General features: G+C 46.5%; 1 protein-coding gene across 5 annotated transcripts; it reads right to left on the minus strand.

Moving 5' to 3' along the window:
- Window positions 1-401: 401 nt before the first annotated feature.
- TAF5L (TATA-box binding protein associated factor 5 like) lies at window positions 402-26,739 on the minus strand. Of its 5 annotated transcripts, none has more exons than XM_081244521.1 (5): window positions 26,612-26,739; window positions 17,103-17,247; window positions 14,194-14,298; window positions 6,518-7,242; window positions 402-2,277 (listed from the first exon to the last, which is right to left on the minus strand). In XM_081244521.1, exons 2-5 carry the CDS (start codon window positions 17,242-17,244, stop codon window positions 1,480-1,482), a joined length of 1,770 nt encoding a protein of 589 aa, XP_081100647.1. In that variant the 5' UTR covers window positions 17,245-17,247; window positions 26,612-26,739; the 3' UTR covers window positions 402-1,479. The 5 variants fall into 5 exon arrangements, with proteins under 5 accessions (XP_081100647.1, XP_081100648.1, XP_081100646.1 ...); XM_081244522.1 differs by lacking the exon at window positions 26,612-26,739 and adding an exon at window positions 26,161-26,179; XM_081244520.1 differs by lacking the exon at window positions 26,612-26,739 and adding an exon at window positions 23,914-24,138.
- Between the last annotated feature and the right edge of the window lie 22 nt (window positions 26,740-26,761).

The following is a 26,761-nucleotide window of genomic DNA, read 5'->3' on the forward strand; positions in this document are numbered from 1 at the left end:
CCAGTCCGGGAAGATCCCACATGCCGTGGAGCGGCTGGTCCTGTGAGCCATGGCTGCTGAGCCTGCGTGTTCAGAGCCTGTGCTCCACAACCGGAGAAGCTACAACACTGAGAGGCCCTCGTACCGCAAAAAAAAAAAAAAAAAAAGTATTGTATGCTATCAATAATCCACGTGAATGCCAAGAGGAATGATTTGAAGCAAGCTGGACAGAATACAAGAGACAGGAGAGCAGCTCCCCGGGGAGTCCGGGCTACGTAACTGGCTGCCACCTTGCAGAAAGCTGAGCTGTGTCCCCAGAACAGCCCACACCCCCGCCTGTCCTCAGTTTAAAAGAGATGCCAACGCTTTTTGTTTTTTGAAACTAAATACATTTTAATAGAAAACAAAATACAAAATAACTCTTTTCAGAAAACAGAAATATTTAATCCTTTTTCCACAAATTAGAAGTTGCTTTATCCTCAGAGCGTAGTTTTCGACGTGTGTGTTCGTACTTAAGATTTGTTTCACAGACTGTTCATTAAACTGCTATTGCAAAGCAGGAGGTGGGAGGCACGATCTCAGGGGGAAAAGACGCTGGAAAAGCCACACCTCGGAATCATTTGGAAATTCAACATTTTCTAATTCTATCTTTTGACTTCTCACTTCCAATTATTTTCATTTCTTTACTACAATCTGTCCTTTCAGGGGACAGAATTGTTAATAGAAGTGCAGTCACGAAAAGAATCTATCCCACCATCACTGCAAGAGCCCAAGACTTTCTCAATCAAATCCACCCACCCACTTCTAGAAACAGGTCAGCTGGAGTGATCAATCTGTCCCCCAGAAATCTTCCCTTTCTCCCAATACACTGTGCGACCACATTCTCTGAATTCCCTGAACCTCAAAATTCCAAGTATCACAGCCAGTGCCAGGAGTAAAACCTGAAAGATGAGAGCAGAGAAGGCCCCCTCTGCCAGTGCTAGGTTTCCTCTTCTCATTAATAATAATAATTATAATAACAAAAAAATCCTGGTTCTCTGTAATCACGCAAAAGGAAAGACATTTGCCAGGATGACCCCGCCCCCTTTCCTAGTTCCCGCCCCCGAATTCTACCCAGATAGAGTCCCTTCCACCCAGTGACCCTGCAGCACTGCTCCTGGGGAGGGCGCCCAGCAAACCTCCTCTGGCCAAGTGCAGCCCCGGCGAGGTGAGGGCATCTTGGCTCCAGAGACAGGAAGGGGCCGGCAGGAGGACACAGCGGGATCTCCGTGATTCTTGATCTCACGTTCGTTCCCCGTCACTGCCCTTCCTCCCCGTCCTTCCACACTTGGGGGCTCAGCGAAGGGCGGCGGGCTTGGGATGTCCGCGGGACGAGGGGGCGCGAGGGGGGATGCGTGGGGACGCGGGGAGTCCTTCACAGTCAGTGATTCCATCCGTCTGTCCTAAGACTTGCCATCTGGAGCCCTTCACACGCCCCAGTCGTTACATCAAAGATACAAATCAATGTTCCTGATTTTCTTGTGTGATTCCGGTCACCAGCAGGAGGTTGCAGGCCATGAACTGCACGCTCAGCACGTTGCTCATCTGGCCCGTGTAGACGCCCACGAGCTCGCTGGACGAGCCGTCGGCGGGTGCGCTGCAGTGCGCGCTCCTGATGTCCCAGATGCGCACCGAGTTGTCCATGGACGCCGACGCGATCAGGCTGCTGTCCGGGCTGAAGGTGAGGCTGGTGATGTTGTCCGTGTGGCCCCGAAGCTCTTTGTAGAGGGTCCCGGACGCCAAGTCCCACAGCTTCAGCCGCTGGTCCTCGCCTGCCGACGCCAAGTACTTACCGTTGGGGGAAAAGGCCAGAGAGAGCACGGGGCCGCGGTGGCCCGTGAAGAGCCTCACCGAGTTCCCCTGCTGGGTGCTCCACAGCCGGACTGTCTTGTCGGTCGAGCCCGTGGCTAAGTAGTTTGAATTGGGGTGGAACTTGACACAGTCCACGTCTGCCAGGTGCCCGGCGTAGATGCGTAGCGGGTGCGTCCGATCAAACGACCACAGCCTGGCCGTGCGGTCGTGGGACCCACTGGCGAAGTACAGGCTATGTGGGCTGATGTCCAGGTCCCACACGGGGTAGGCGTGGCCCTGGTACAGCACGGTGTTGGTGAAGCTGCCGAGGTCCCAGTACCTGATGGACATGTCCTCAGAGCAGGAGAGCAGCCCTGAGCTGTCCGCAAGGAACCTGGTGCTGTACACTGGCCCGCAGTGTCCCCGCAGGACCTTCATCTCCGTGCCTGCGTTATCGTCCTCGTCATCCTGTGGGGACACACGCATGCATGCACGCACACGCACACACACACACACACACACACACACACAAAGAAAAGAGTGTTTAGTGGTCTGTCATGGAAAACAAACGTCTAAAAACAGACCTGCTTGGGAAACAGCATATACTCAGTAAATGACCCTGCTCTTTAGGGTGACTCCAGGAGAAGAACTCTTAATTGCATAACTGAATAAAAAGTCTCCTACAACTTACAAATTGCCTTCCTTAAATTCACCTCGCAGCTAAGACTACAGCAAGGCTATTAGTGCAGAGCGATGACTGTGGACCTTACTCTTAGGTTGAGGAGAACCGATTTCAAGAGCCGATCACTCGAAAAGATGTACTTTTGAACGTATGTCCTTAGATGCTTTTATTCTACTGGCATGTCTTCGCCTGTCAGTCTCAGCTGCTTTGTAGGCCATGCTGCTCCCTGTCTCTAGTCCATTTAGAAAAATCCCCACGTGCCTGTTACTACTACGCCTGGGGCCAGTGATGGAGGCAGGCGTGGTTTCACTTCGAGATTTTTATACAGAACCGCTGTGGGAGTTCAGCCAAAAATAAAACCTGGACATACCACAGAAATAACAGTAGGCCAGGAAGGTGCAGCCATCAGTAAATTATGCTCACACCCTGTGACCAGGCATGAATGGCTGGTGTCCAAAAGGAAAGAACAGTTTTGAAACCGTGACTTTCTGGAGGGTCTCAAATATTTTCCCAAAGTAACAAACGAGGCGTGGAGTCAGAATTGCTCTAAATAAAGCCAAGTGACTCGTGTGAGTCTTGGAAATGAATCCTTACGTGTGGCGACAGAAAAGACTCGTGCTGTGGGGGGAGAGCCCCTCTCCTCATCCTCTGCCCCACAAGCACACTCTCTCTGTTCAAACCCACTCTCCGTTCATTCTCTCGTGGACAAGCTCCTTAAAACTGCAGCCGTCCTCACCCTGGAATTCATAAAGTCAAGTGACCTCACTGGAAGAGCAGGGGGTAGGATGAAGCTTCTTGAACCAGCTTGCCTCATGAGCCTTTGGACAGAAAAAGGGCATCCTTTTAATCTGAAAACTATTAAATTCAAAATGGAATGAATGCCTCCAGTGTTTATGTATTGGAGAAAAGTTAAGAGAAAATAAACACTGATGTCCATGAAGATTCAAAATGGCTCTTCCAGATACTCAACATTAAAAGCACTTAAGCGTTTGAGAGCTTGAGGTTCCACTGAGCGTTACCAAGCATATTAGTAATTTTCCTTTCTGAAGAGATTACAACAACACTTTAAAGTTTCTGCTCTGCACCGGAGAGTTTGTGTCAGAGCTGTGGGGGCAAGAAACGAGCCTGGGTGAGTTACACAGAGGGCCTCTGAAAGCTAGCGGCCCACCCGGGCACACAGTACTGTCTCCGAGGCTTAAGAGGTCTTCATTTGGAGCAGGCAGTCATGGAAGTGGGTCTCCCCTCTGTGTGCTTACGGGCAGAGAGGAGGACATACCGGAGTCAAGCTGGACTCCCCAGGGGCCCAACCATTGTCCTAAGCCTGTGGAAAAGTGCCTGGCTGACTCTACAAACCAAGAAATGGGGAAGCCAAAACAGAACTGCTGGCCATCCCTATCAGCTCCCTGCCAGGACCACAGCTTAAAATAGTCCGGCCACATTTTTTTCTGTGGCTCAACCCATCCCCATGAGGACCTCAGCACAGTCGAGCTGAAACCCTGAACAGGCAGTGGGTCACACGTGCCTGGCCTCACGGAACCTTCCATGCTAACAGAACAGCACCCCAAATGCCCTGCCACTGTCTAAACCCTCACAGTAAATTCCACCCCAGATGCATCCCAAATAGGAATTTCTAATTTGTAAAGTACTTTCATGTAATAATAAGCTATATTATGTACACGATGAGACATGCTTAAACTAGAAATTTTCAAAGAATAAGAAAAATAACATCTTCAAATACTATAGTCTGCTGACCCTGCTTTAGGCCATGGAGTCCCTCCATCCGCTTCTGGACTAGGACGTTCCAAGTGGCCCAGCTCACAGTGTGGTCATTCCTAGATCAGGGTACTTTGGGGTCTGAAAGTCAGCCCTGGGCTGTTCTCCAATTAGCTACTGATGGAGCCGAAAGAAATTAAATATGGCTGGGCTTGGGAGTGGGTGAGACTTGGAAGCAAGTGAGACACGGCTATCTGTGTGAGAGATGGCAGCAGCCTGACCTAGGAGAGAAAAGGTGGCTGCTGGCTAGTGTGAACGGACGTGTGCTCTACGTGTAAACACACAACAGATTTCCAAGGCTTAGGACAAAAAGGGAGAATATAACAGACTTCATTAATATTTAAAAAATACTGCTTATGTGTAGAAATGACAATATTTTGGCCATATTGCATTGAAAATACATTACTAAAATTAATTTTGACTACTTCTTTTTACTTTTGTAATGTGACTACTAGGACGACTTAAGTTACATATATGGCTCACATTATATTCCTATTGGCCAGATCTAAATGACAGTTTTATACACAAGTTACAGAACTGAGTATTACTGACAACACCGACTTCATTTTTCAAACGTAAAGATGACCAGATTGGGAACAGAATGACCAGACGTTAAATGAACTGAACACAGGTGCTGCACTGCCGGGCTGAGGGTGGGGAGGCTGGTGGTGATGAGGGTGGTCCTGTCCTGTCCTGTCCACATAACTGGAAAGAAGGGCAAGCCCTCCACTGGGGACCTGTGGTTTTGCCATGCTGTGCAATATTAAAAACACACAGCTGCCAATCGACAAGCTACCTCCATCTGGTGTGCAGCGAAGTGGGGGAGGGAGGGCAGGCCCACTCCCCATTCCAAGGCTGCTGGTACCAGGTGACGGGAGCAGCACTGCGGGTCCAGTGAACACGTTTCCGAGGCTAATCTAGCTTCTCTTCACGTGGAGACAACAGAAGCCGGAGGGCGGGGCTGTAAATCCAGTTGTATTTGGGATAATTTTATGCTTACACATGAGCTTTTGGTTACTGTTTTTGATTTTTTAAAAAAATGAGATATAATTCACATGTTACAAAATTCAGCGGTAGCCACAGTAGAATCTTAGATTTTTAAATTTTAGGCTAATGTTCTTTCCATTTTTGCAACTATCTTTCTACCTTTGCTATCTTCCTTTATATTATTTTTTAATGCCTAGAACAATCCCCAAACTCAGTATCATCAAAGCTAATAAGGTCGGTAGGAATAATTTTTTTAGGTAAAAAACTGAGAGTAAATGAGGGCAGTATCCCTCACTGTACGTGAAGAACCCCCAAGAAGCTGGAGCTGTCTCCAAGGAAGATAAACTTGTGCATTGAAAACTATTCTGGAGGGCACTACAGAATTCTAGAAATCTAAGTTTGTGCATCGGCATTTAGACCCTTTACTCATCCTAACAAACTCCTCTAATTATATTGTCTTAACTGCAAGAAGCAAAGACTCAAAGGCCATACTAACTGGAAGGTGACTAAGAAAACAGGAACAGGTAGAAAAGGGGCTTAATTTGTACACCCAATATTCTTGATACCCTCATCAGTAACTGGAAATTAACTCGAGTGATTTTTTTTTTTTACTCATTAACTTTTCAACCTGGTGCAAAGGTTTTCCATCCAAAGTAACTTGAGGCCGAGCTCCTGAATTTCAGTGGTGATACGACAGCGCTCTCCTACCCACAACTTCCGTGGCGCCACGCTCAGGGAAGGTGAACTCTGTGAAGTTCAATTTCCACCTCCCTTTGCCCACGCTGTTTTCGAGGCAATGACTCTCGGTGACCTGAAACTCAGGCCACTGGGCCTGTGCTTTTCAACTACCACCCGCAAACAGAGCGAACCAGCTCGTCACACCAACTGCTGGACGAAATGGGGGCACCCTGGGTGACGCCAGAGGACTTGTACTGCCCTCGAAAGGCTGAGAGCAGCCAGGGGGGGCGAGGGTGGAGAGAAACCAGTGTCCTCGTTTACTGCTGATGGCATTGGGAGACGGCAATACCACACTTTAAAACGCAGACAGAGGACCCAGTGATCCTATGTCTAATTGCTTATTGTCTCCGCCAAGGCTGGGCATTAGCAGGGAGTCACTGGCTACAGGTTACGAGGCATGAGTCTGGCGTTAGCTATATGATGCGGGAAATAAGGAAGTGCGTTTGCCATAAGATCTGTCATGTTTGGTCGGAATATTCCAAGCTGATAAGTAAGGCAGACGCAGGGAAGAAAGACCGACATTCCTACCTCCTTCTCCAAGATATCACAGGCCAAGTGGATGCGGGACACGTCTACTTGATGCGGTTCGGATTTTAACTTCTTGGAACGCAGACTCCACAGTTTTATACAGGAGTTGTCAAAGCCAGCGGCAAGCAGCTTGCTGTCCGGGGAGACCTCCGCCGTGTTCAGCAGCTGCTCCGTGTTGTAGAAGGCGTAGAAGCAGATGGTGGTGAGAGAGGGGGGGCCGTCCTTGACACGCTTGATGCTCTCCTGCAGGACCTCCAGCGCGGCCTCGTTCTGCAGGATGGGCGCAGGCACGTCGGCAGGCTCCAGGCCGCCGCCCTCGCCCCGGGAGGGGCCGCCGCTGGCATAGAGCTGGTAGTCCGTCCTCTTGGCGGGCTGCACGTCCAGGTGGATGTGCCAGGTGAGGACTCTGCACAGCGCGGTGTTATTGTCACTCTGGAGGTAGCGGAGAAGGTAGTTGTAGCTGTCTTCCTGCAGGCGGACCACATACTTGTTGTCCAGGAAGGCCCGCAGCCGGAAGTTAGACAGGATGTCCTGGATGGTCTGGGTGGTCTGCAGCTGCTCGATGACGTCCTTCTGGCTGGCATTCTGCAGAAACATTCCATGGAAGCGGCTGTAAAAGCTTTCCACTGTGCTCTTGGGACTGTTCTGGACCAGGTTGAGGTGGAGGTAGACAAAGAGGGGGTACAGGAGAGGCATCACTTCATGGCTATGCTGGGATTCAGAATCTGCAATGAAAGAGAAGCAAGGCCTTTACAGTCGGCAGAGTCTCCTGGGGAGCCCGCCGTCACATGGCCTCTTCTGGCCACAACCCTACTTTCTGAGGCTATGGATTGAAGTATAAGCCCAACACAGAATTCTGGACACTCAAAGTCCAAGCCGGGACTGAGGAAAGAAGGGCATGGACCCTGAAGGCCAGCAAACACAGCCCGAAGTCAGCCGTAAACCCGGAATTCGATGCCCAGAGGTTAAGCGATGTGCCTGTTCTCACATGCATTCAGTAACTCGTACCAGGTCTTCAAGGGTTAGTGTTTTCCCCAGCACATTAGTGTTGCTCCAACTGGGACCTGAGACCTTGGAGAGACCTTAGATGCAGTCTCGGGAGACTGAGTTCTTCATAGAAACTTTAACTTGATAATTTAAAAAACAATTAACACAGGTAAATTCAGAATTATCTGGATGGCCTTTAGCAAGTAAGTACTATCATACAGTTTTAGTGCTCTATTTTGTTCTGATTCCTCTTGGCCCCATCACCTGCAGTAACATCAAGTTCTTATTTTAGTGGGTTCATTAACATGTCTAGCCCCCCTGGCTGGCATGTCTCAATGCCAACATGACATCGTTCATCTGTAATTGTCCCACATCTGTCAGTGTACTCATTTTGATTTTGTTGGTTAAAAAGTACAACTTCTCTTTTGCAGTGATAATTTACAAGTGGAACACTTTCATGTCATTAAGACTAAATCATTTACTAATCTGAGACTTTAACACCATGAAAGTACATGACAAAGAATGTTCAAAAAAGTGTACAGCTTTGTCACAGGCTAATGAGAAAAGCACAGAAGTGTGTGTGACACCTAAGTGAGGGAGGGCAGAGAGAGCTGTAACGGAGCGAAGGTTCCACATCCATCTGGACGGAGGCGAGCGGCCAGCGAGCAGGGCCATCGCAGGCACCAGCACCTCAGGGAAGCTGGGTGACACCAGCCCTAGGCCCGTTAGAGTAGAGAGTTATGACTGGCAAAATCCATCTGTTACTTTCACTTGCTGTTAATTTGAAGTTTATTTTTGTGGTTTTGCTTGTACTTTATATGTAAATGAGTTTAGCTTTTATACAAAATAAAGCATAAAGGTTTCAAGTGTAATGTCTGTATGTACCTAAGTAATTAATATAAAAATGCTTTAAGTCAGCTCTTAGCACTTCCGCTAGCATTTTCTTTCTTTCTTCTTTTTTTTTTCTTTCCTGAAAAGGAATCCATACCTGGCTCAAGATTCAGGAACACTGCATTAGGGAATCTTATCTCCCTAATTGGAAGGGAGATGATCCCTGCACGCTATCTCTGCTTGATGCTGTATTTCACTCATCACAGGTGAATTAATTGCATAGTAGGTGCATTTGAGGATCAACATGCCCCCACTCAAATGCATTCTTAGAAGGTGAACTTCAATTGCACTGATCCCGCTGAACTGAAGTTAGGGCTCCTGCCTCTGTACCAACAGGCACAGGGAGCTCTGGTGCTGGCTGTGGTGAGTGACCCTGAATGCTGAGGGGAAACTGGACTATGCTCCACAGGGAGCTGAGGAGAGTGTGTCTGGGACACAGGAGGTCCCTTAGGGCATCTCTTAGTATTACCGTCCCTGAGGTTAAGGTGAGTGGAAATATGCAACAATCCAATCCAGGCAGGACTAGTAGTGGCCCAGGCCCTTCAGAAACGAAGGTCTGTATCATCCCACCAGGTAAAGAACCAGGAACAGCTGAAGTGCTAACTGAAGGCAAAGGGAATACAGAATAGGCAGCAGAGGAAGGTGAAGACCAGCTATGACCATGTGACCAGTGACAGACCCCAGGACTGGACCTGTCATGAGTATTCCTCCTTATTTTGTTATGAACATGTTTGTGTGTGTGTATATCTATACGTAAGCAAATATCTTTGTTTTCTTTCCTTTCTTATCCCCTTACCATGGAACATAAGTTATACTGACTTTGTATCATAGTATTTATTCTTTTTTTTTTTCTTTTGGCCGTGCTGTGTAGCATGTGGGATTTTAGTTCCCCGACCAGTGATCAAACCCCGGCCCCCTTCAGTGGAAACGTGGAATCCTAACCACTGGACCACCAGGGAATTCCCTATATCATAGTGTTTAAGTATTGTTAACTTTACGTCACAGTATTTAAATTATGGGATCTCAAGGAGAAGAGTAAACATCACCTGTGGACTTTGCTTCCTCTGCTGAGGAAGGCATTAGGGCATTCTTGGTTGTACTTGGGATAGCTGTACCATGTTAAGTAGAATTATGACCTTGTTAATCACCTTTATTTGCAGGTTAATTATGGTTTAAGGAGATGGGTAAGGGTGCCATCGCAAGTCCACAGGTGGTGGACTTGTGATGGTTAATTTTATGTGTCAACTTGGCTGGGCCACAGTGCCCAGAAACTTGTTCACACATTATTCTAGATATTTCTGTGAAGGCATTTTTTTAGATGAGATGAACATTTAAATCAGTAGACTAAGTACACTGGATTACCCTCCACATGTGGGTGGGCCTCATCTAATCAGTTGAAGGCCTTAGGAGAACAAAGACTGACCTCCCTGGGGGGGAGAAGGAATCGGCCAGCAGGTGGCCTGTGGACATGAACTGCAGCTCTCCTGGGTCCCAGCCTGCGGGTTTGCCCCACAGATTTTGGACTCGTCAGTCTCCACAATCACGTGAGCCAATTCCTTAAGATAAATCTCTCTATACATATACATTTTGTTGGTTCTGTTTCTCTGGAGAACCCTAATACAGATTTCAATATTTCTTTAAATACTGTAATTCTTTAGAAGACCTCTGGAATATTTCTTTCCCAAAATACTAATTAAAACAAACAAAAAGATTCAAGCCTTACCAATTAGACGTCCAATATATTCTACTGGGACGAAGGGCTGTTTTCAACTCCTTATAATCTTAGTTTCAGGCTTATTTTTGAAAATGAGAGGCATTTTAATTTACTAAGTCCAGGATTAAAAAAAAACTAGCCATCTAGAAATAGGGATGTAGTACTTTAAAACTTACTGAAATTCACTGCTGTTTCAGCCCATAGTTGCAAAGCTGCTTAATTGTTCTTTCTTGCCTGAAGAGAACAGTATATTAGGTATAAAAGTTCCAATCAACATATCCTATATGTGGAACAAGGTGAGACTAACATTAAGTCTTAACTCAATTTTAATCTTGTTCCCTTGAAATCATAACATACACCTCGTATTTTACTGAAAGGACACTAAGTTAAATGAACACCGAGCTTGTTGGTCCTCATTCCCCGGCCCTTCTCTGCACGCCGTCCTCAGCTCTGAAACAGCACCAGCTGGCCTGCGCCTTCGTGTCCCTGCCTGGGGGCTCCTCTTCTTCCCTTGTTCCTTGAAGGCTCACCTCACTCTGAGGAGCTACCCCTGCATGTGTGCCTCCCATGAGCCAGGCACTTACATCCACATTGTGTCTAGGAGTCACAGCTGTCCCCAGATTCAGATCCAGAGTGACTGACCCCATAGGCTATGCTCTTCCCACTACATGTCCCGTAGGAAAGGCCCTGGAGCAACAGGCGAGCTCACGGCAGCTCTCAGCCCCACAGCTTCTGGAGGAGAAATACTGGAGGCAGCTACAGCCTTAGAACCTCTTACCTTTCTCTGTTATCTCCTTCCAGAGTTACCATCTCCTAGACTTTACTTTGTACCTCCCCAGGGCTGATGCTGAGTTCTGTATCACAGTCTGTATCTTCTGTGTTACATAGCAGGATGCTATCATCATAACAACGTAAAAAATAAAACCTGACTCATTTCTGTTCAGTATACCCCGCCCCCCGCAAAGAGCCTGAGGCATCCTTAGATCTTCTCCCTTCTTTACTCCTTAGCCCTGGAGATCCTACCTTGACAATGTAACTGTGAACTGAAGACCCCACTTTCGGCATCCACAGCCCTGTCTCACTCCTCAGGGACCACAGTGGACTCAGGCTGGCCTCCCATCGCCCCACCCACAAACACTCTCGTCCACTGCTTCCACACCCACATTCACGCCCGGGCTTGTCTCCATCACACAGGATGAGGGTCACACTTCTACCCGTGGTCAGATCTTGCCTCCATTTTGTCTGTCTTTATCTCCAATCTGAAAGCCCATTTTCTTTTTCTTTTTTCTCTTTAAAAAAAAATTTTTTTTTATTGGAGTATAGTTGACTTACCATGTTGTGTTAGTTTCTGCTGTACAGCAAAGTGAGTCAGCTACACACATACATCTATCCACTCTTTTTTAGATTCTTTTCCCATATAGGTCATTACAGAGTATTGAGTAGAGTTCCCTGTGTTGTACAGTAGGTCCTTATTAGTTATCTATTTTTCATATAATAGTGTGTATATGTCAATCCCAATCTCCCAGTTTATCCCTCCCCGAAAGCCCATTTTCAACAAAGCCGGCTCCTTCGCTGTTCCTGAAAAAATAATCCCGTCTCTGCCCCTTTGCTCATGCCTTTGCACGTAGGCCGGATCCTCCTACTCTGGCACAGATGCCCGACATGCAAGTGCTAATGTCGACCCAACCCTCCTCAGGAAGGCTGCCTCTGACCACCCCACGCCAGCCCCTCCCTTCACTCCAAATTCAGCTCCCACGAACACCCAGTGACTGGCTCCGTCTTGGCCTATGAAAACACTCCCCCAGTCACATCTCATGCAAAACTGTGACTTTTAGCCCTCTTACGTTAGGGTTAACTTTCAGTTCAGATTAATGACTACATGTTATATTTCATCTTGGTGCTCAGGAAATAACTATTCATTTGATTTGGTTGACTGCTCTTCAGAGCCCTGAAGGTGGAGAAAAATGTTCCAGGAAAAGCAGTCTGTGAGGAAAAACACATATACTCACCCCCTCAAAATAACCTGTGACCAAGGATTAAAGAATTAAATTACAGGGCTTCCCTGGTGGCGCAGTGGTTGAGAGTCTGCCTGCCGATGCAGGGGACACGGGTTCGTGCCCCGGTCCAGGAAGATCCCACATGCCGTGGAGAGGCTGGGCCCGTGAGCCATGGCCGCTGAGCCTGTGCGTCCGGAGCCTGTGCTCCGCAACGGGAGAGGCCACAACAGTGAGAGGCCCGCGTACCGCAAAAATAAAAAAAAAATTTTAAAAAAGAATTAAATTACAGACAAGGTAACAGACAGCCTTCTCAGTTTTGAAACAAGACGAGAAATTGCGTAGGAAAAGGCTGATGGAGACTATTACAGTGACAGATTCGGAGCTTCCGCGTTGCCTGGCTCCCTCCTCAGAGGGCGGGCCCCCACCAATACACTCCCCTGCAATACCTAGCCCAGGACAGTCAGAGCCTCACATAAGTACAGGCTGAATGAATGAAAGAGGAGGGCTGAAAGACGCCAGGCACTTCTTTCTAAACCAGCTTCCTCACCACTAGGTTGATGAGAGAAGTCTCTCAGGGAGAAATCATAACCGTATTTAAAAAACCGAGTAAAATAACTGCCTAAAAACTGATTTTTAAAAATTTAAAAATTGCTCAAAGCCTCAAAAACCAATGCCAATAATGAAAAATAACTTGATTATCTCCAAGTTCTTGCTTACCTCTGAATGAAATCCTTCTTATAAATCCAATTTTTCTTTTTTATCTTTAGTGGACATGGAAAGCAGCTGATCACTGTTCTGAGACATTTAACATTTATATGATATGAGGATCTTAATGGAGTTTCTTTCTTTCCACTTTAAACATAATAGACTCTTTTTATTAGACCCTTAGTCTTCGCAATTTTTTCATCTTTGTAGCAATTTAACAGAATGAATCCCATCACTCAACAACTGTGAGACTGATAAGATGACCCTCTTTAGGGTTTTATTTTGTAATCTTTATTTCCTGTAACATTTTGGTCATTTTGCTAGACTACAGAATATAGGAAATGTGGATTCTTTCCTTTAAAATACTAACCATTATAAGGGTGAAGTAAAATTAGGACAACTCTCAGTGTGCAAAATTAGGTATATTATTTTGGTTTATATATTGATCACTTACTATGCCTCTTTACCATTAAAAATTATTAACCTGAGTGTTGTTCAAATAAGGGAAAAAAAATAAAACAACTTCAAAGTATTTTAACTATAATTTTCTACTAACCAATACATGCTAATAACTCTTCATCCTTTGAGGACAGAGAAAGTTTTGTATTTCTTGTACCTCAAGGTGTTTTGTATAAAGTACTCAACAAAAGACTTTGATTAATAACCAGAATCAACATGGTCTCGCTTATTGTAACCATCTTTTCAACATTAAAATTATAATCAGTCATCTTAGGACTAGACGAAATCACTTGGTTTTGCCTTTGAAGAGCCTTCTTCACTTTACATATGAGGAACTAAAGGCCCCAGAAAAGCTACATGACTACAATTTTTAGAGTGATTAATTTAAAAAGTCATACAATGAATTAGGAAAACTCATTAGAACTCACATCTACTGATTCAGTGTGTCTGTGGTTCTCACAGCACCCACAAACTGGACCAAATTACAACTTCTAATGTTTTGGTGTTGCTGATTCGTGAGGATTACTGTCTTGAATTTTTGGAAACAAGGGGAAAAAAGCATTTTGAGATGTACTGTATCACTGGTAGTGATATCAACGTCCATTTCACACCTGCTGCATTTAAGGAGGTTTCCCTACACGGCTGACTGAGCTTCTACTTATTCAACACAAGCCACAGTCACTGTGCTGAAGGCAACGGACAAAACAGTGAGTAACGCACCCAGAGCACTGCCCTTGCACACTTTAATCTCCTGATTTGACTCTCTTGGGAGTTCCAATAGACCGTAAGCGTGAATGCAAGGCCTGCTTTCAACCACCTTTGAATCCCTGGTACCTAACACCAGAGCTGGAACACAGATGGTTCTGAGGGAAATTCGCAGCGCCCTTTTTTAACAAGAGAAGGGGGTTGTGCGGAGTACTTACCGGTGAGGAAATTCCGCAGCCGTCCGAACTGCACTTCATATTGCTGGGGCTCTGCCTGGCAAGGGGCCGCAGACACTATGTTGGCACAACCAGATTCTGATTGGACTAAGGAGGAAAAGATACATAAGATGGGACGGCAAAGACAATCGCCAGCCCGAAACGTGGCAGGTTGGATGGAAGGAGGCGCAGCAGTAGCATCTGACATCTCAGCCCGTGTTCAAAGTACGTTAGGGCTTCTGGTTAAATATGACCGACATGCCTACCCCACCAACTCCTGACACCCAGTGACGTGAGAGCAGAGGAACGAAAGGTGTATAAAGCACAGGGTACACGAGCTGGATGAGAGAGGAGAGGCACACAGGCTCACGAGAGACTCCTCTGGACGCATCTGACCCCAGGACCTGACACTGTATCATCGTGTGCCTTGGGATGGGTCCATCTTCAACCCCCGTGCTGGGCATTCAGTGGGCCATTTCAATCTGGAAATTCACGTCTTGCAGTTCTGAGAAATTTTCTTGAATCATTTTTTTGCTTTCTCTCCTGTGTTCTCTTTCTGGGACGCCGACAATTTCGTGGTAGGTCTCCGGAACTGATCCTTGAATGTCTCCCAGATTCCATTTTTTGTCTTTCTGCTCTACTTTCTGGGAGGCTGCCTCAACTTTCAACCCTCCGGATGATTTTTCAGCTTCACTGTCATGTATTTATCTGAATGTTTTCTTCTCTTAAAATAGCAGTCTCTTCTTGTTTCAAGGCTATCAATGATGGTATTTTTAAAGTTTTTCTTCCCTCTGCTGTTTGCTTCCTTCAAGTTGCTTCTCACTGTTTCCTTCCATTTTTCATATGAAGCAGATCAGTTCCTTCCAGGGTCTGACAGTCCCTAGTTATCTGAAAGTGAGGCACCACAGAGTTGATGAGAACTCTGGGCATGCGCTTATCATCCAAGAGGACCTGGATGGGCAATTTCCCGCTGGCGATGTCTTTAGGTCCATTCTTGTTAGGGCAGATTCACCAGGGGCGAGGCTTTTAATCACCTTCCTGGACAGCAGGTGCCTGGATGGCAGTGTTCTTGGCAGCGAGAGGAGGAAGGAGGCTGGAGTCTCAATACTCAGGATGTAAACATGCGCTTCATCGCCATTCTGTGAGTTCATGCTTTCTAACAAGAAAAGCAAAATTCTCCTAGCCTTTCTGCTGGGGGTGGGGTGGGGGACCTCACAACTGGGGAGAGGCGGCAGGGGACTGACAAGCCGTCTTCAACAACAATCCGGACGAACACCGACGTGCGTGGGACGCACGTGAGAAGGAGGAAGCAGGAATGTAATTAATGCAGCAGGGCCAAGGAGACGCAACGGAGAGCATCGAGAGGCAGGGAGACAGATGGGAAGAGAGTCAGCGCCCCTCCGGGAACTCGGACACACGCTGGAAGGCTGCACACGCACGAACAGGCTCTCCTGCTGCCCCGCCGTGAGGGAACCAGTCTCGAGTCCTACAGTCACAAGCCCTCACAGGCATCCTCCCCTTGCCATTCCGATGACAACCCTTTAGCTCAGGCTGTCCTCACCTCTCACTGGATCACACTGCGGCCTTCTGACTAGCTCCCCTGGTGCCAATCCGGGCCTTCCCCCGTCAACACAGCCACCACGGCCATCCTGCTAAGACCCATATCTGATAACCTGGACACCCTCCCCCAGCTTTGCCCCCCGATAAGCTCCTAACGGTTCTTTGGAAACTCAGCTCATGCCTTCTACGATTTACTGACCCCTGACTATATGCTGGGAACCATGAGACCTTCTGGGAAGCCCTTCTGACCTGCCGGCTGACCTGAGAGCACCATCTTCTATGTTTGTATGGAGGCTGAGCACCCCTCACAGGACTCACTATGTCACGCCCGCCCACGTGTGCTGACCTGCCTGCCTCACCTCCTGACTGTAACAGAGCTCCTCGGGAGCCAGAATCAAGTCTTAGCTCTCTCGAGAACTTCTCAGCACCTGGCCACCAGCAGACCTCACGACCATCTGCTGAATGCAGATATAAGTATTCAGATCACTCAATCAACAGAAAAACCTAGGACAAAATCTTACAATAATCACATTTTAGAAGCTTCTCGCTTTTCCTGGTGGTTTTCCAGGAACACTGACTCTCCTAATACGCCATCATATCGAAAAGAAGACAACTGAGAACACAAATTTAATAGTGCTTGCCCTACTGTCTATCAGCAACAGCACAGGTTCCAACGAACACAGGGCAGCGGGAGCTTATCAAAGGCTGTGACGGCGAGTTTAGAAGGAATTACTCTGGTCCTGTACACTGGCCGTCCTACTAGAAACATTAAGGCTTTCATGAATCGATTCCAAGTTCATCGCCTGGCCCTGTCCTTGTCGGGGAACCCAGCAGAGTCTGAAGGCGAGGGAGAATGAGTGGGTCTGACACTGAAGGGAAGGAGGCTTCCCCTGAGGAGCCGGGCTGAGCTGGAGAAGGCACTACAACCTTAAGCTCCCCACACCCGGCCATTTAAAGACGCTCATAACCACCCTGACAGCACGGCAAGAAAAATTTCTACAAAGTTTTTCTAAAAAAGAATCCAAATCCAATTTCAAAACTAACAGCAAAAGCAAAAAGAAATGTTAAAAGTCTCAGGAACACGTATATGATGCCAACATTTCCACCCACGGATCCCAAAGGACACATCCACCTGGAGAACATGCCTTCCACGGTGAGGCCCAGGCAACAGGGGAGGGGACACGTGCAAGAGGGGGACAGAGAGCCTGGCCCTAGCTCACGGAAGGAGAAAGTCGCACACGACATCAGGTTCAGCTCACAGCCCCCGGGATCCTGCGGGAGGACGTGTTGGGCGGGGGGTTTTCAGAAAGGCACTTGGGCTGGATGCCTCCGGGACCGGGGGTGGGTGGTACCTGCGAGGCTGGTGGCCATCTCCTCGGCGCTCTGCGACAGCCGCAGGCCTTGCTTCAGTGGGCCGTCTGCGTCCCCGTACTGCCGGCGTTTGAGGTAGCAGGACACGGCCATCTGAATCTGCTCGGTGCGCACCCGTTTCATGACCTGAGGGGGAACCACAGGGACAGCCGACGTCACGCGCGGGTAGAGGCCACGCGGCCAGTCTCCTGGCTGACTTGAGAGCCTTAAGACCAACCTCACCTTCTCTTCCACTTTATGTACTGTCCCAATGAAAACACGGCCAACTTCAATGATGGAAAACGGGAATAGCCTAGATAATAAAGCCCCATGGGACTTCCCTGGCAGTCCAGTGTTAACACTCTGTGCTTCCACGGTAGGGGACATGGGGTTGATCCCTGGTTGGGGAACTAAGATCTCACATGCCTACGTGTTGCAAGGTGCGGCCCAAAAAAAAAAAAAAAGCTCCACAGACCCCCGACAAACTCCATCTAGGACCATGATTTCAATCTGCCCCGAGGAATTCCAGGGCCCCATGTTCCCGGCCGCCCCTCGCTCAGGGAGAGGGGTCAGGGAGCAGGGAGCCAGCCAGAAAGCAGGCAGGAGGCAGCACGAAAGCAGAGCTCTGAGACATTCAGAAACCAGGTAACGAGGTGTTAGAAAGTGAGAAGTTAATAATGGGGAAAGGGAGAGCTATGCTTTTTCTTAGCAGTCAGGAAAAGGCTGCTGGCCGCTGAGTCAAGGATTTGAGCAGTGTGTTTTCATGTCAATCATACTGTTTACCTCTTTCACACTTTATTTGTAATGCCAGGTACAGAAAAGCATCAGAATTGTAAGAGGGTAGGTATATGTGTTAGAAAATGTCTCATGAATTCTTATATGGAAGGAAATGCACTCAACAGGGGTAAATAACTTCTGATAACTCAAGCTAAGTTGGGGGTTCCCCCTCCAAAAGGACTATTTACCCTGACTGCTAAATTTATTATCAAGAATGACAGGAACCCCTGATACTGCCAAGGGCTTCAAACACTCCTTTGCCTGGAGTAAAGAATACTGCAGTCCAGATGACCAGTGACAGCTGAATGAATTTTCTAGGTTCACTTCTGTGATGTAAAAAATATTTTCTTCTTCAGGATCAAAATATCGTGTCCATTTTGGAATGCATGCAACATTATCCATACACATGTGATGGTCCCCACCAGGGTAACTTTCTCTAAATCAAGGACTTCTAATTTTTTTGTGTGTAGAAGATGTGTTTTTGATAATTTATTTGGATGTGTTTAAATTTTCAGTTTCAATTACATGCACTGGCCTTCTCCTTTGTGATTTCCTCCATTCGTTTTTAAGATTTAAAATTCCCCCCATTCCAAAAACCTGTTATTTATTTTTTCTTTAAATACTAAAAAAAAGTTTATCTGTATCTAATTTTTATCCATTGCAATTTCTTTCAGTGTACAATATGTGGTGAATAACCAACTATTTTACCCAGATACTGCAGCAAACAAGTTGTTCCAAAATCATCTGCAAATAAATAATCCTTCCAAAGTGATTCATACTAACTCTTTCAAAACACAATCTGAAGATCGACTTTTCAATTGCCTAAAAGTCACACAACAGAGCAAACAGTGAAGGCTGGAGACATGTACACACAAAAACACATATATTTATATACAAATATAAAATGTTAAGATATCATAAATATATTATTTTAAACCAGGTGTAAAGAATGATTATATTATCTATGCATTTCATTTCTGGATTACCAAAGACAGTATCAAATATTTGTTAGAAAGGAGGGGCACTGGGTCTGAAATGACTGAGATTCAGTGATACAATGAAACAGTAATAAATTTCCTCATACTGAACCACCTTTCACTATGGAATTTGCCTCACTTGGTTATGGTATGTTAGTCTTTCACTGTATGACAACTCAGATTTTTTTTTTTTTTTAATTTTTGGCTACGTTGGGTCTTCATTGCTGCGCGTGGGCTTTCTCTAGTTGCAGCAAGTGGGGGCTACTCTTCGTTGAGGCAGGCGGGCTTTTCATTGTGGTGGCTTCTCTTGTTGCGGAGCACGGGCTCTAGGCGCACGGGCTTCAGTAGTTGTGGCACATGGGCTCAGTAGTTGTGGCTCGTGGGTTCTAGAGCGCAGGCTCAGTAGTTGTGGTGCACAGGCTTAGTTGCTCCGCAGCATGTGGGATCTTCCCGGACCAGGACTCGAACCCATGTCCCCTGCAGTGGCAGGTGGATTCTTAGCCACTGCACCACCAGAGAAGTCCCCAGATTATTTTTTAATTAAGATTTTTTTTCTATTGCTCATACAAGAATTCTGAGACTTTGAGAGTGGGGATCACTGCTCTAAGTATTCATCTGTCCATTGATGAAGACAGATAATTGTTTCTTTGTGGTTACTAATAAGCATTCTTGTACCAGTTTGACTATTTCAGTGATTCTCTATGGTTTTCTAACCTGGTTACACATAAGAATCTCCTGCGAGTGTGTGTATAAATAATTTCAGCCTTGGAGATTCTGATTCAATGCTATATTTAGAGAAAAAAAATTTAAGTGCACACAGAGACTGTGAGAGTACTACCCTTTGCCAGTTTGGACCCAAGTCAGAAGCAGGCAATCCACCAGGCTCCCACCCCCGGCCCCGCCACCACACGACCCTACGCCGCTTGCTAAAGATGCTTTCAATCTAACTTCAAGAGTTCTTAGTCTCCAAACTCTTCCAAAGCAGCCTGATGCCTTGTATTTTGGCTGGGACTAAAACTTTTCCAGACTTCCTACTGCCCATCTCTTGTTGCCATGGGGGTGCATGCTTGTATCAATGTGTGTCCCTCAGTGTTTCAGATAAGATGGGAGTAAGAGGTCATCTCTCTAACAGGAAAAAAAAATGTGCATAGGAAAAGACATGGGAAAACTGACACAGCAGACCCTGCAGTGACAAGTGTCCCCAAGGTGGGACAATGTATATATGCATGTCTGAAGAGGAGGGGAAAAGAGAGAGCGAACAGAAAGCAGTGAGAATGAACAATAGTAAAAAACTGGCCATATTGGGGATTACTAGAAACTAGCTGGTAAATACTGATTCTAATGAATTTGCCCAAATTAGCTGTCTGGAACAGCAGTTTCTGGTTCCAAACCACCATGTAGGACAAGGACCTTCCCTGAGGGTGGGCTGTGAGCCAACTGCAGGGCCAAGAGTCTGAGGGGGAGGAACGCGGGCATTAGTCTCTTTTACAGCCACACTCAACTGAAATACCAGAGACATTATCCAACTGACTGCCCTGATTCCAGGGCACACATATTTCAAGTGAAATAAATAATAAATGAAAAGAGTTCTGCAGAGAAATCAGTCCCCCTCCCTTGACTGATTTCCACAGTACTAATACCCATAAATGGACACATGAATGGGAAAAAAAACCCACAAACCTCCTTAAAAACAGACCTGTCTTTTGAGAGACTCAGACATGAGACTAACACTGCAATTCTAAGTTACCTGTTTATCTTTTCCCGTAATTATAAAATCTTTTAAATTTAAATTGAGCTTCAATCTAATTACATCTTTGTTTAAAATTTCAGGTTTTCCCTTAATTTTCAATTGACAGAAAATATTTTAACTTTAAAGTTAAAAATAGATGATCACATACCTTTCTTTTCATGTCACATTATTAGTATTTCTGGAAATTAACATGAGGATTCCGACACAATATGTGTCTATTTCTCATACATTAATAGTTGCCTACTGTTTAATACTTTACCAAAGTTGCTACAGAAAATCAGGACATGATCACTTTCCTGCCTTAAAGTAACAACTGTGCAGGAAGAACCACTCTCTTAATACTCTTCGCTGCAGCCTAACCCCACCCACTTATGTTCAAATGTGTGTGGTTGGTGGAGGGGTGCTCAGAGAGACACCCCCAGCCCAGCACTTCATGGGCTAAGCGTTACCCAATTCCATGAGCTGCCAATAGAGTACTATATGAACAGTGTGTCTCCCCCTGCCCCTCAGATATAAGGTGTCAGCTTTGAGGATGAATGAGTGCAAAACAAATCCAGGCACACTCACCACCACTATCCTCAAATCAGTTCCCCAACTGAGTATACGGACAGTAGTTAGGTGTTTCTGTTGTTGTTTTTTAAAGTAAGTGTATTTTTTCCAATTATAAATTTATGCTTAAAAACAGATAAAAATTATTTTGTATTTTTTCTTAACTGAGAGGTCATGTAAAGTGCTTACTAGGTGCTCATATATCAGTTCTCTTCTCTTTCCTTGCAGTATTCTAAGGGCTTATAAAATCCATCAAAAGGTCATTCTAAGTAGCACCTACAAACCTAATAAGCTTTTGCATTAATCACTGTGATAAAATGCTTGTGAAAATAAAAATCGTAGCTGAAAAATAAATGAACTCGGTTTCAGTCATACATGATATAATTTTTAAGTTAGGTTGGCCTTTCATATTCAGGCTTTGCTCAGACACAGACGTAACATGAATACACTTGAACTAAAACCTGTGCTCTTTCCCGTGGTGTCCTAAGAAATAAACGGCACACGAACAAGGCTCACAGCTGGGGGCTCAGGATGCAATGTAGAATCTGGGGGTTTAATTTGGGTAGGAGGGTTGGGGGTGGAGCAGAAATCATACAGCCAGGCAGACAGATGCCCTTAGAACTTGACTAACATCAGCTGGGACCTCCATAAAGTCCCAGAAGTCTTTTCTTGTCAACTACTTCCTTTCCCTGTAGCTTCCTACCTGCAGCCACCCCCATATCTGCTCCAGTCTCCTTACTCAGCCAGGCGACCCTGTTTCCTATGTCAGCGGGCTATTTACTAAGACTTGAGATTCCTCAACTCTTGTCAAATCTAAGTCACTTTTCCCCACTCTCTTACATGGCTTCTAGGCTGCTGAACACGCCACCTCCCCTGCAGGCGGGTGTCTGGCTCCCCTCTGCCATCCTTCACATTCCCTGCTGACACAAGACTCGTGCCGTCTCTAGTCAGACCTTCCTGAGCTCAAGTCTAAAAGACTTCTCTACCTGGACGCTGCAAACATCTGAAATTCGATGTGCCCAAATTCTCTTCCTTCCATACTTCTTCCTTTTCCTAGTTTTCCCAGCCAGCTTAATGGTGTCACCATCCACCAACAGAGAAAAAAACCACAACCAAAACCAACCAATCAAATGAAAACTAGTCATCTTAAGATGCTTTCCTCTGTCTCCCTCCCCCTCACTTCTAAATGGCCATCAACCCTTTACTCTAAACAGGACTCTCTTGGAGCCATTGTGCTACCATATCCTCACTGCTGCGATCTGACGGCACAAAGCACTCCTCACTTGGACTATCCCACTGTCCTTCTACTACTCTAGGCCAACCTCAAACACCCCTTTGAATGCAGCCAGACAAAAAGACTGACTATGCTACTCCCATGCTTAAGATCGTCCTCTGCACCCCATGCAGACTGCCTACTCCTGCCATCACTGTTCTTTAGTTCCCCCCGCAGATGGAGAGTTCCCTAGAACAGGGCTTTTATCTTTGAAATTCACATTAAAAGTAAAGAGAGTGTCATCTAGCTTCTGCTTGGAATTCTTGACGGTTTACTTTAGGCACAAGATTTCTCTGGATTTTTATGAACCAAGAAAGCCACAAATATTTGATGCTTACTTCAAAACTATTTTAGGACTCAGAAAAATTATTTCTATACAAAACCTTGTTAACATGGAAGGTATGGCACAATTTATAGAACGGCTACCTACGTTTACTGTGTCTTACGTCATAAAGAACACCTTTCACGTGTGCTCCATTTACAACCGCTGTAGACAGAAGAAACAGGATGTTGTGCTCTCAGAATAAGGGGGATATGGTTTCCTATGTTTATCATTCTCCCTGAAATGGAATTCAAATGCAGCAAGTGAGGTTTTGGAGATGCTTTAATGACACTGAATCCTTTGTGTGTGTGTGTGTCTCAGAGAGCAGCCGAATCACTTTTTATTCTAGAGTAGTACTGCCCATAGGACTTCCTGCAATGACGGAAATGTTCTAGGTCTGCACTGTTCAGTGTGGTAGCCACCAGCCACAAAGGGCTATCTAGCAATTAAAATGTGGCTAACGCAGCTGAAGAACTGAATTTTTAATTTTCATCAAGTTAAATGTAAGCAAGCACACATGGCCCGTGCTTTCTGTATCGGACAACACAATTCCAGAGCATGGCATTACTCTGTGAAGCTAAAGCAGCAGCGCCTTGACTTAAAAATGGCAATGCACAAAGTCTTGCAAAACACTTCTGATTCCTAAATTGCCAAATCTCCAAAAATTAGTATTTTGTTAGTAAAAATGGAGCTACCTTTTTATTACTATCAAACACTGTAAGGTTACTAAGATACATATACATTTACATACATCATACCAGAAAGATATCTTATTTGACTGCTAAACAAAGATTTATGAATGGAAGTTTTCTATAGTGTTTTCTAAAACTTGCCAGTACACAACATTCTTGAAACCTTCTTAAAGTTAAAAAATGAGACGGGAAAAAGGAATCTGTTTCAGTTGACAAACAGAGCAGCAGTTACTTTCTGTAAAGCGTTCACATAAAAGGCAAGCTCGAACCTAAGACAACTTTACCCCTGCAATGAGAAAATTAAAAAAGAAAAATTTGTGGTTAACTTAAACTAGAAAAAAAACCTTTAGGACTGTAGATCAATTAGTCAAATGTCTGCTTATAATCTTTCATTTATTAACTTCCATGTATTTTAAAATATAGAAGGCAACACGTTAATTCATGAAACAATTTTACGCCAACTATTCACTTACATCTTCAACATCAGCGTCTCTGTAGTCACTTAAGCCACTCTGAATCATCAAGTTCCATTTTCCAGAAGACACCACCTTCGCACCTACCAAATCATCTATGATATAGCACTTGATGCTCTCGCTGGAAACCTCAACGCAAGCCATCAATACCCATTCAGGTGGGCAGAACTTTTTAAATTTATCACTTACTGTTGACATATTGGTCGTATAAATATCCCAAACTAGCAACGACTGAGATTGTTTCAGTCCAACATGTATTTCCCAAATGGCACCTTGTTGTTGGAAAGGGTAATTACAGTGCCTGTAATAGGAGAGACTTAAACATGTGGTACCACCCTCTTTTCAGAGGGATACATTGGGGGGAATCCTGCCTTGTAGTCAGGCATATACAGTACATCCTTGAAGATGCTTTTTAAGAGAAAAGGTTGCCTGGAATGATCTGGTTTCTTCATGCCTTCTCAAAGTGCTCTTTAGGCTGGCCAGATTTGGATTAAAATGCCTGCCTCTGCTAAGCAGTCATTTTCCTTTTGGAGTCACAGGCAGACACAAAGCTGCCAGGACAAGTGGCTGGGCCTTCCCTACTTTTAATCCCACACCACTACAGGCACAATCTTTCCAAACAGCTAATCTGATGCCATCTGTGCTCAGCTTAAAAACTTTCTCCTTCCTTCACCAGTGTGGAGGATAAAAAAAAAAATCCAGTCTCCACTGTGTCACCTTGAGGGTACTCTTATCTGCCTTTGTTTACAAAACAGGTGGGTACCACAAGCCCTTCTCGCCTTAGGGGCTTTGGTCAAGGCTGCTCCATTAACTGTAGAAACACCCCAAATGGCACTCCTAGCTGGTTTAGCTAACTCCCACTCATGCTTCACAGCCTAGCTTGGCCACTTCTTCCTCCCCAAAGCTTCCTTGAGCCTGATTCCTTCCACTCACCAAACCCAGGAACAAACCTCTATCACAGGAATCACCATACTATTTGTTTCCTACACCATCACTACTAATAACTGGCACTTACTGAGTGTACATCACAGGTAAGATACTATTTTAAGTGCTTTATGTAGACTATCTCGTTTATGCCTCCCGAGAACCCTATAAGCTAGGGAGCATTCTTCAGATAAGAAAGCTGAGGCTCAGAGAAGTCAGACAGGTGCCCAAGGGTCCACAGTGCCAGGAGGGGAGCTTGGACCACCTGGCTGTATGGTGTGAACTCTTACCCTTTACAGTGTCTTGCTGCTCAAAGGCTTCTCTTGGGAAACACAACAGTGAAAGCTTACCAAATCCTTGCTGAGAGAGTGATCACAACAGTTACTACCTGAGAAGCTGGCTGTCTGTCACATGGAGAGGCTAGAAACCGTTTCTAGCACTGTCCACTGGGTAATGCTGGTTTAACAGAGCGCCCCTGGGGCTCCCTTCCAGCTAAAACGAATCATCAAATAAACAAAACAAACAAACAACAACCCTTTCTCCAGAGATATCCTTCATAGGTACTATGAAGGACATCTGTTTGCGGAAGTAAAACCAAAAAACCAGTGACTGAATAGTTAAGAGGGGCCTTTACCTAGTTCCACAGTGATAGAACCAAACAAACTTCACACATTCAGAGGGAGAAGCAACAAAACTATTCCAAAACACACGAATCTGCTTTACTGTTGATGACAGAAAACAAACAAAAAAATGGTCAAGGCAAGCCCATTTTTTGGTTTGCCAATTTAACACTGATCTTTAAGGCAGGAATGATTTATAATTGACAAAAATCAAAATTACATTTAACGCAAAAAATTTAGGCCTACGAGGAACCTAGAAAGTATTCTCTGCCAAAAAAAGAAATTGTAATAGCTGATAACTAGTATTTACAGAACACTGCCCATTTGTCAGGCATTTTCACATTCATTAATCCTTTTGTGGGTATCCTTTAAAAGGTCCAGTTTGTCAGTCATTACCGCATTTTACAGAAGAGGAAACGAAGGCTCCGAGAGGTTACAGATAATTACATGGTTTCGACCTGAGGCCGATGTAGTCACCAAGCCCCCTCCGCTGCATGAAGCTTTTCCGAGTGTAAAGCTACGGCCCCAAACTCCTCTTCCTACTCCCACCCTCAAGCAGAGCTGGGACCCAGACCGGGGCGGCCACCATGTCCGCCCGACCCCGCAGCGCTAGGTCACCTAAGAGTAGACGGCCCCCGCCCGCGCGCCCCTCCCAGCGCAGCCCCGATTCCTGCCAGCCGGGTCTCCCTTCCTAGACCTCCACCTGCAAGGTCAGAGATCAGCGTTTCCAGCCTGCCGCCGCGGGGCACGGGCCCAGGGCGCTCTCACCGCTGTCGGGAGGGCAGCACTTCCGCTGAGCCTCCGAGGACACCCGGTCCCTCACCCTCGGCTCCCCGCCCACGTTGCGCCCGGGCGCTCAGGGCCTCGGGGCTCCGCGGCGCGCACCCCGTACGCGGCTGTCAGGGGCGCGGCCGCCTCGCGGGCGCCCTTGCAGGTGGGCATCGTCGCGCTCGCCCGCGTCCTCCCCGCCACCAGGTGCCAAGTTTCATCCCGACTTCGGCCCACAGACACTTCCCTCTCCCGTAAATGAAGGAGAGGCCGGGCCCGCGCTCCGGGCCTCCAGGCGGTGCCGCCCGCTCGCCCCGCCCCCACCGCCCAGGCCGCGCTGCCGCCCGCGCTGCCGCCCGCGCCCTCGGCCCGCCGCCCGCACTCACTGAACATCCCAGGCGGCTCCCGCTCCCCCCGCCGCCGCCGGGGTCGCCCCGCGTCCGCCTCCGTCGTCTCCGCGGCAGGCTCGCGCTCCGCGGCCGGCTCAGCCGGGCCCCCGCGCCCAGTGCCCCGCCGCCCCCGCGGCGGCTCTGGGC

Source organism: Mesoplodon bidens (genome assembly GCF_964165515.1).
Source record: "Mesoplodon bidens genome assembly, chromosome: 1".
In the NCBI taxonomy this organism is placed as follows: Eukaryota; Metazoa; Chordata; class Mammalia; order Artiodactyla; family Ziphiidae; genus Mesoplodon; species Mesoplodon bidens.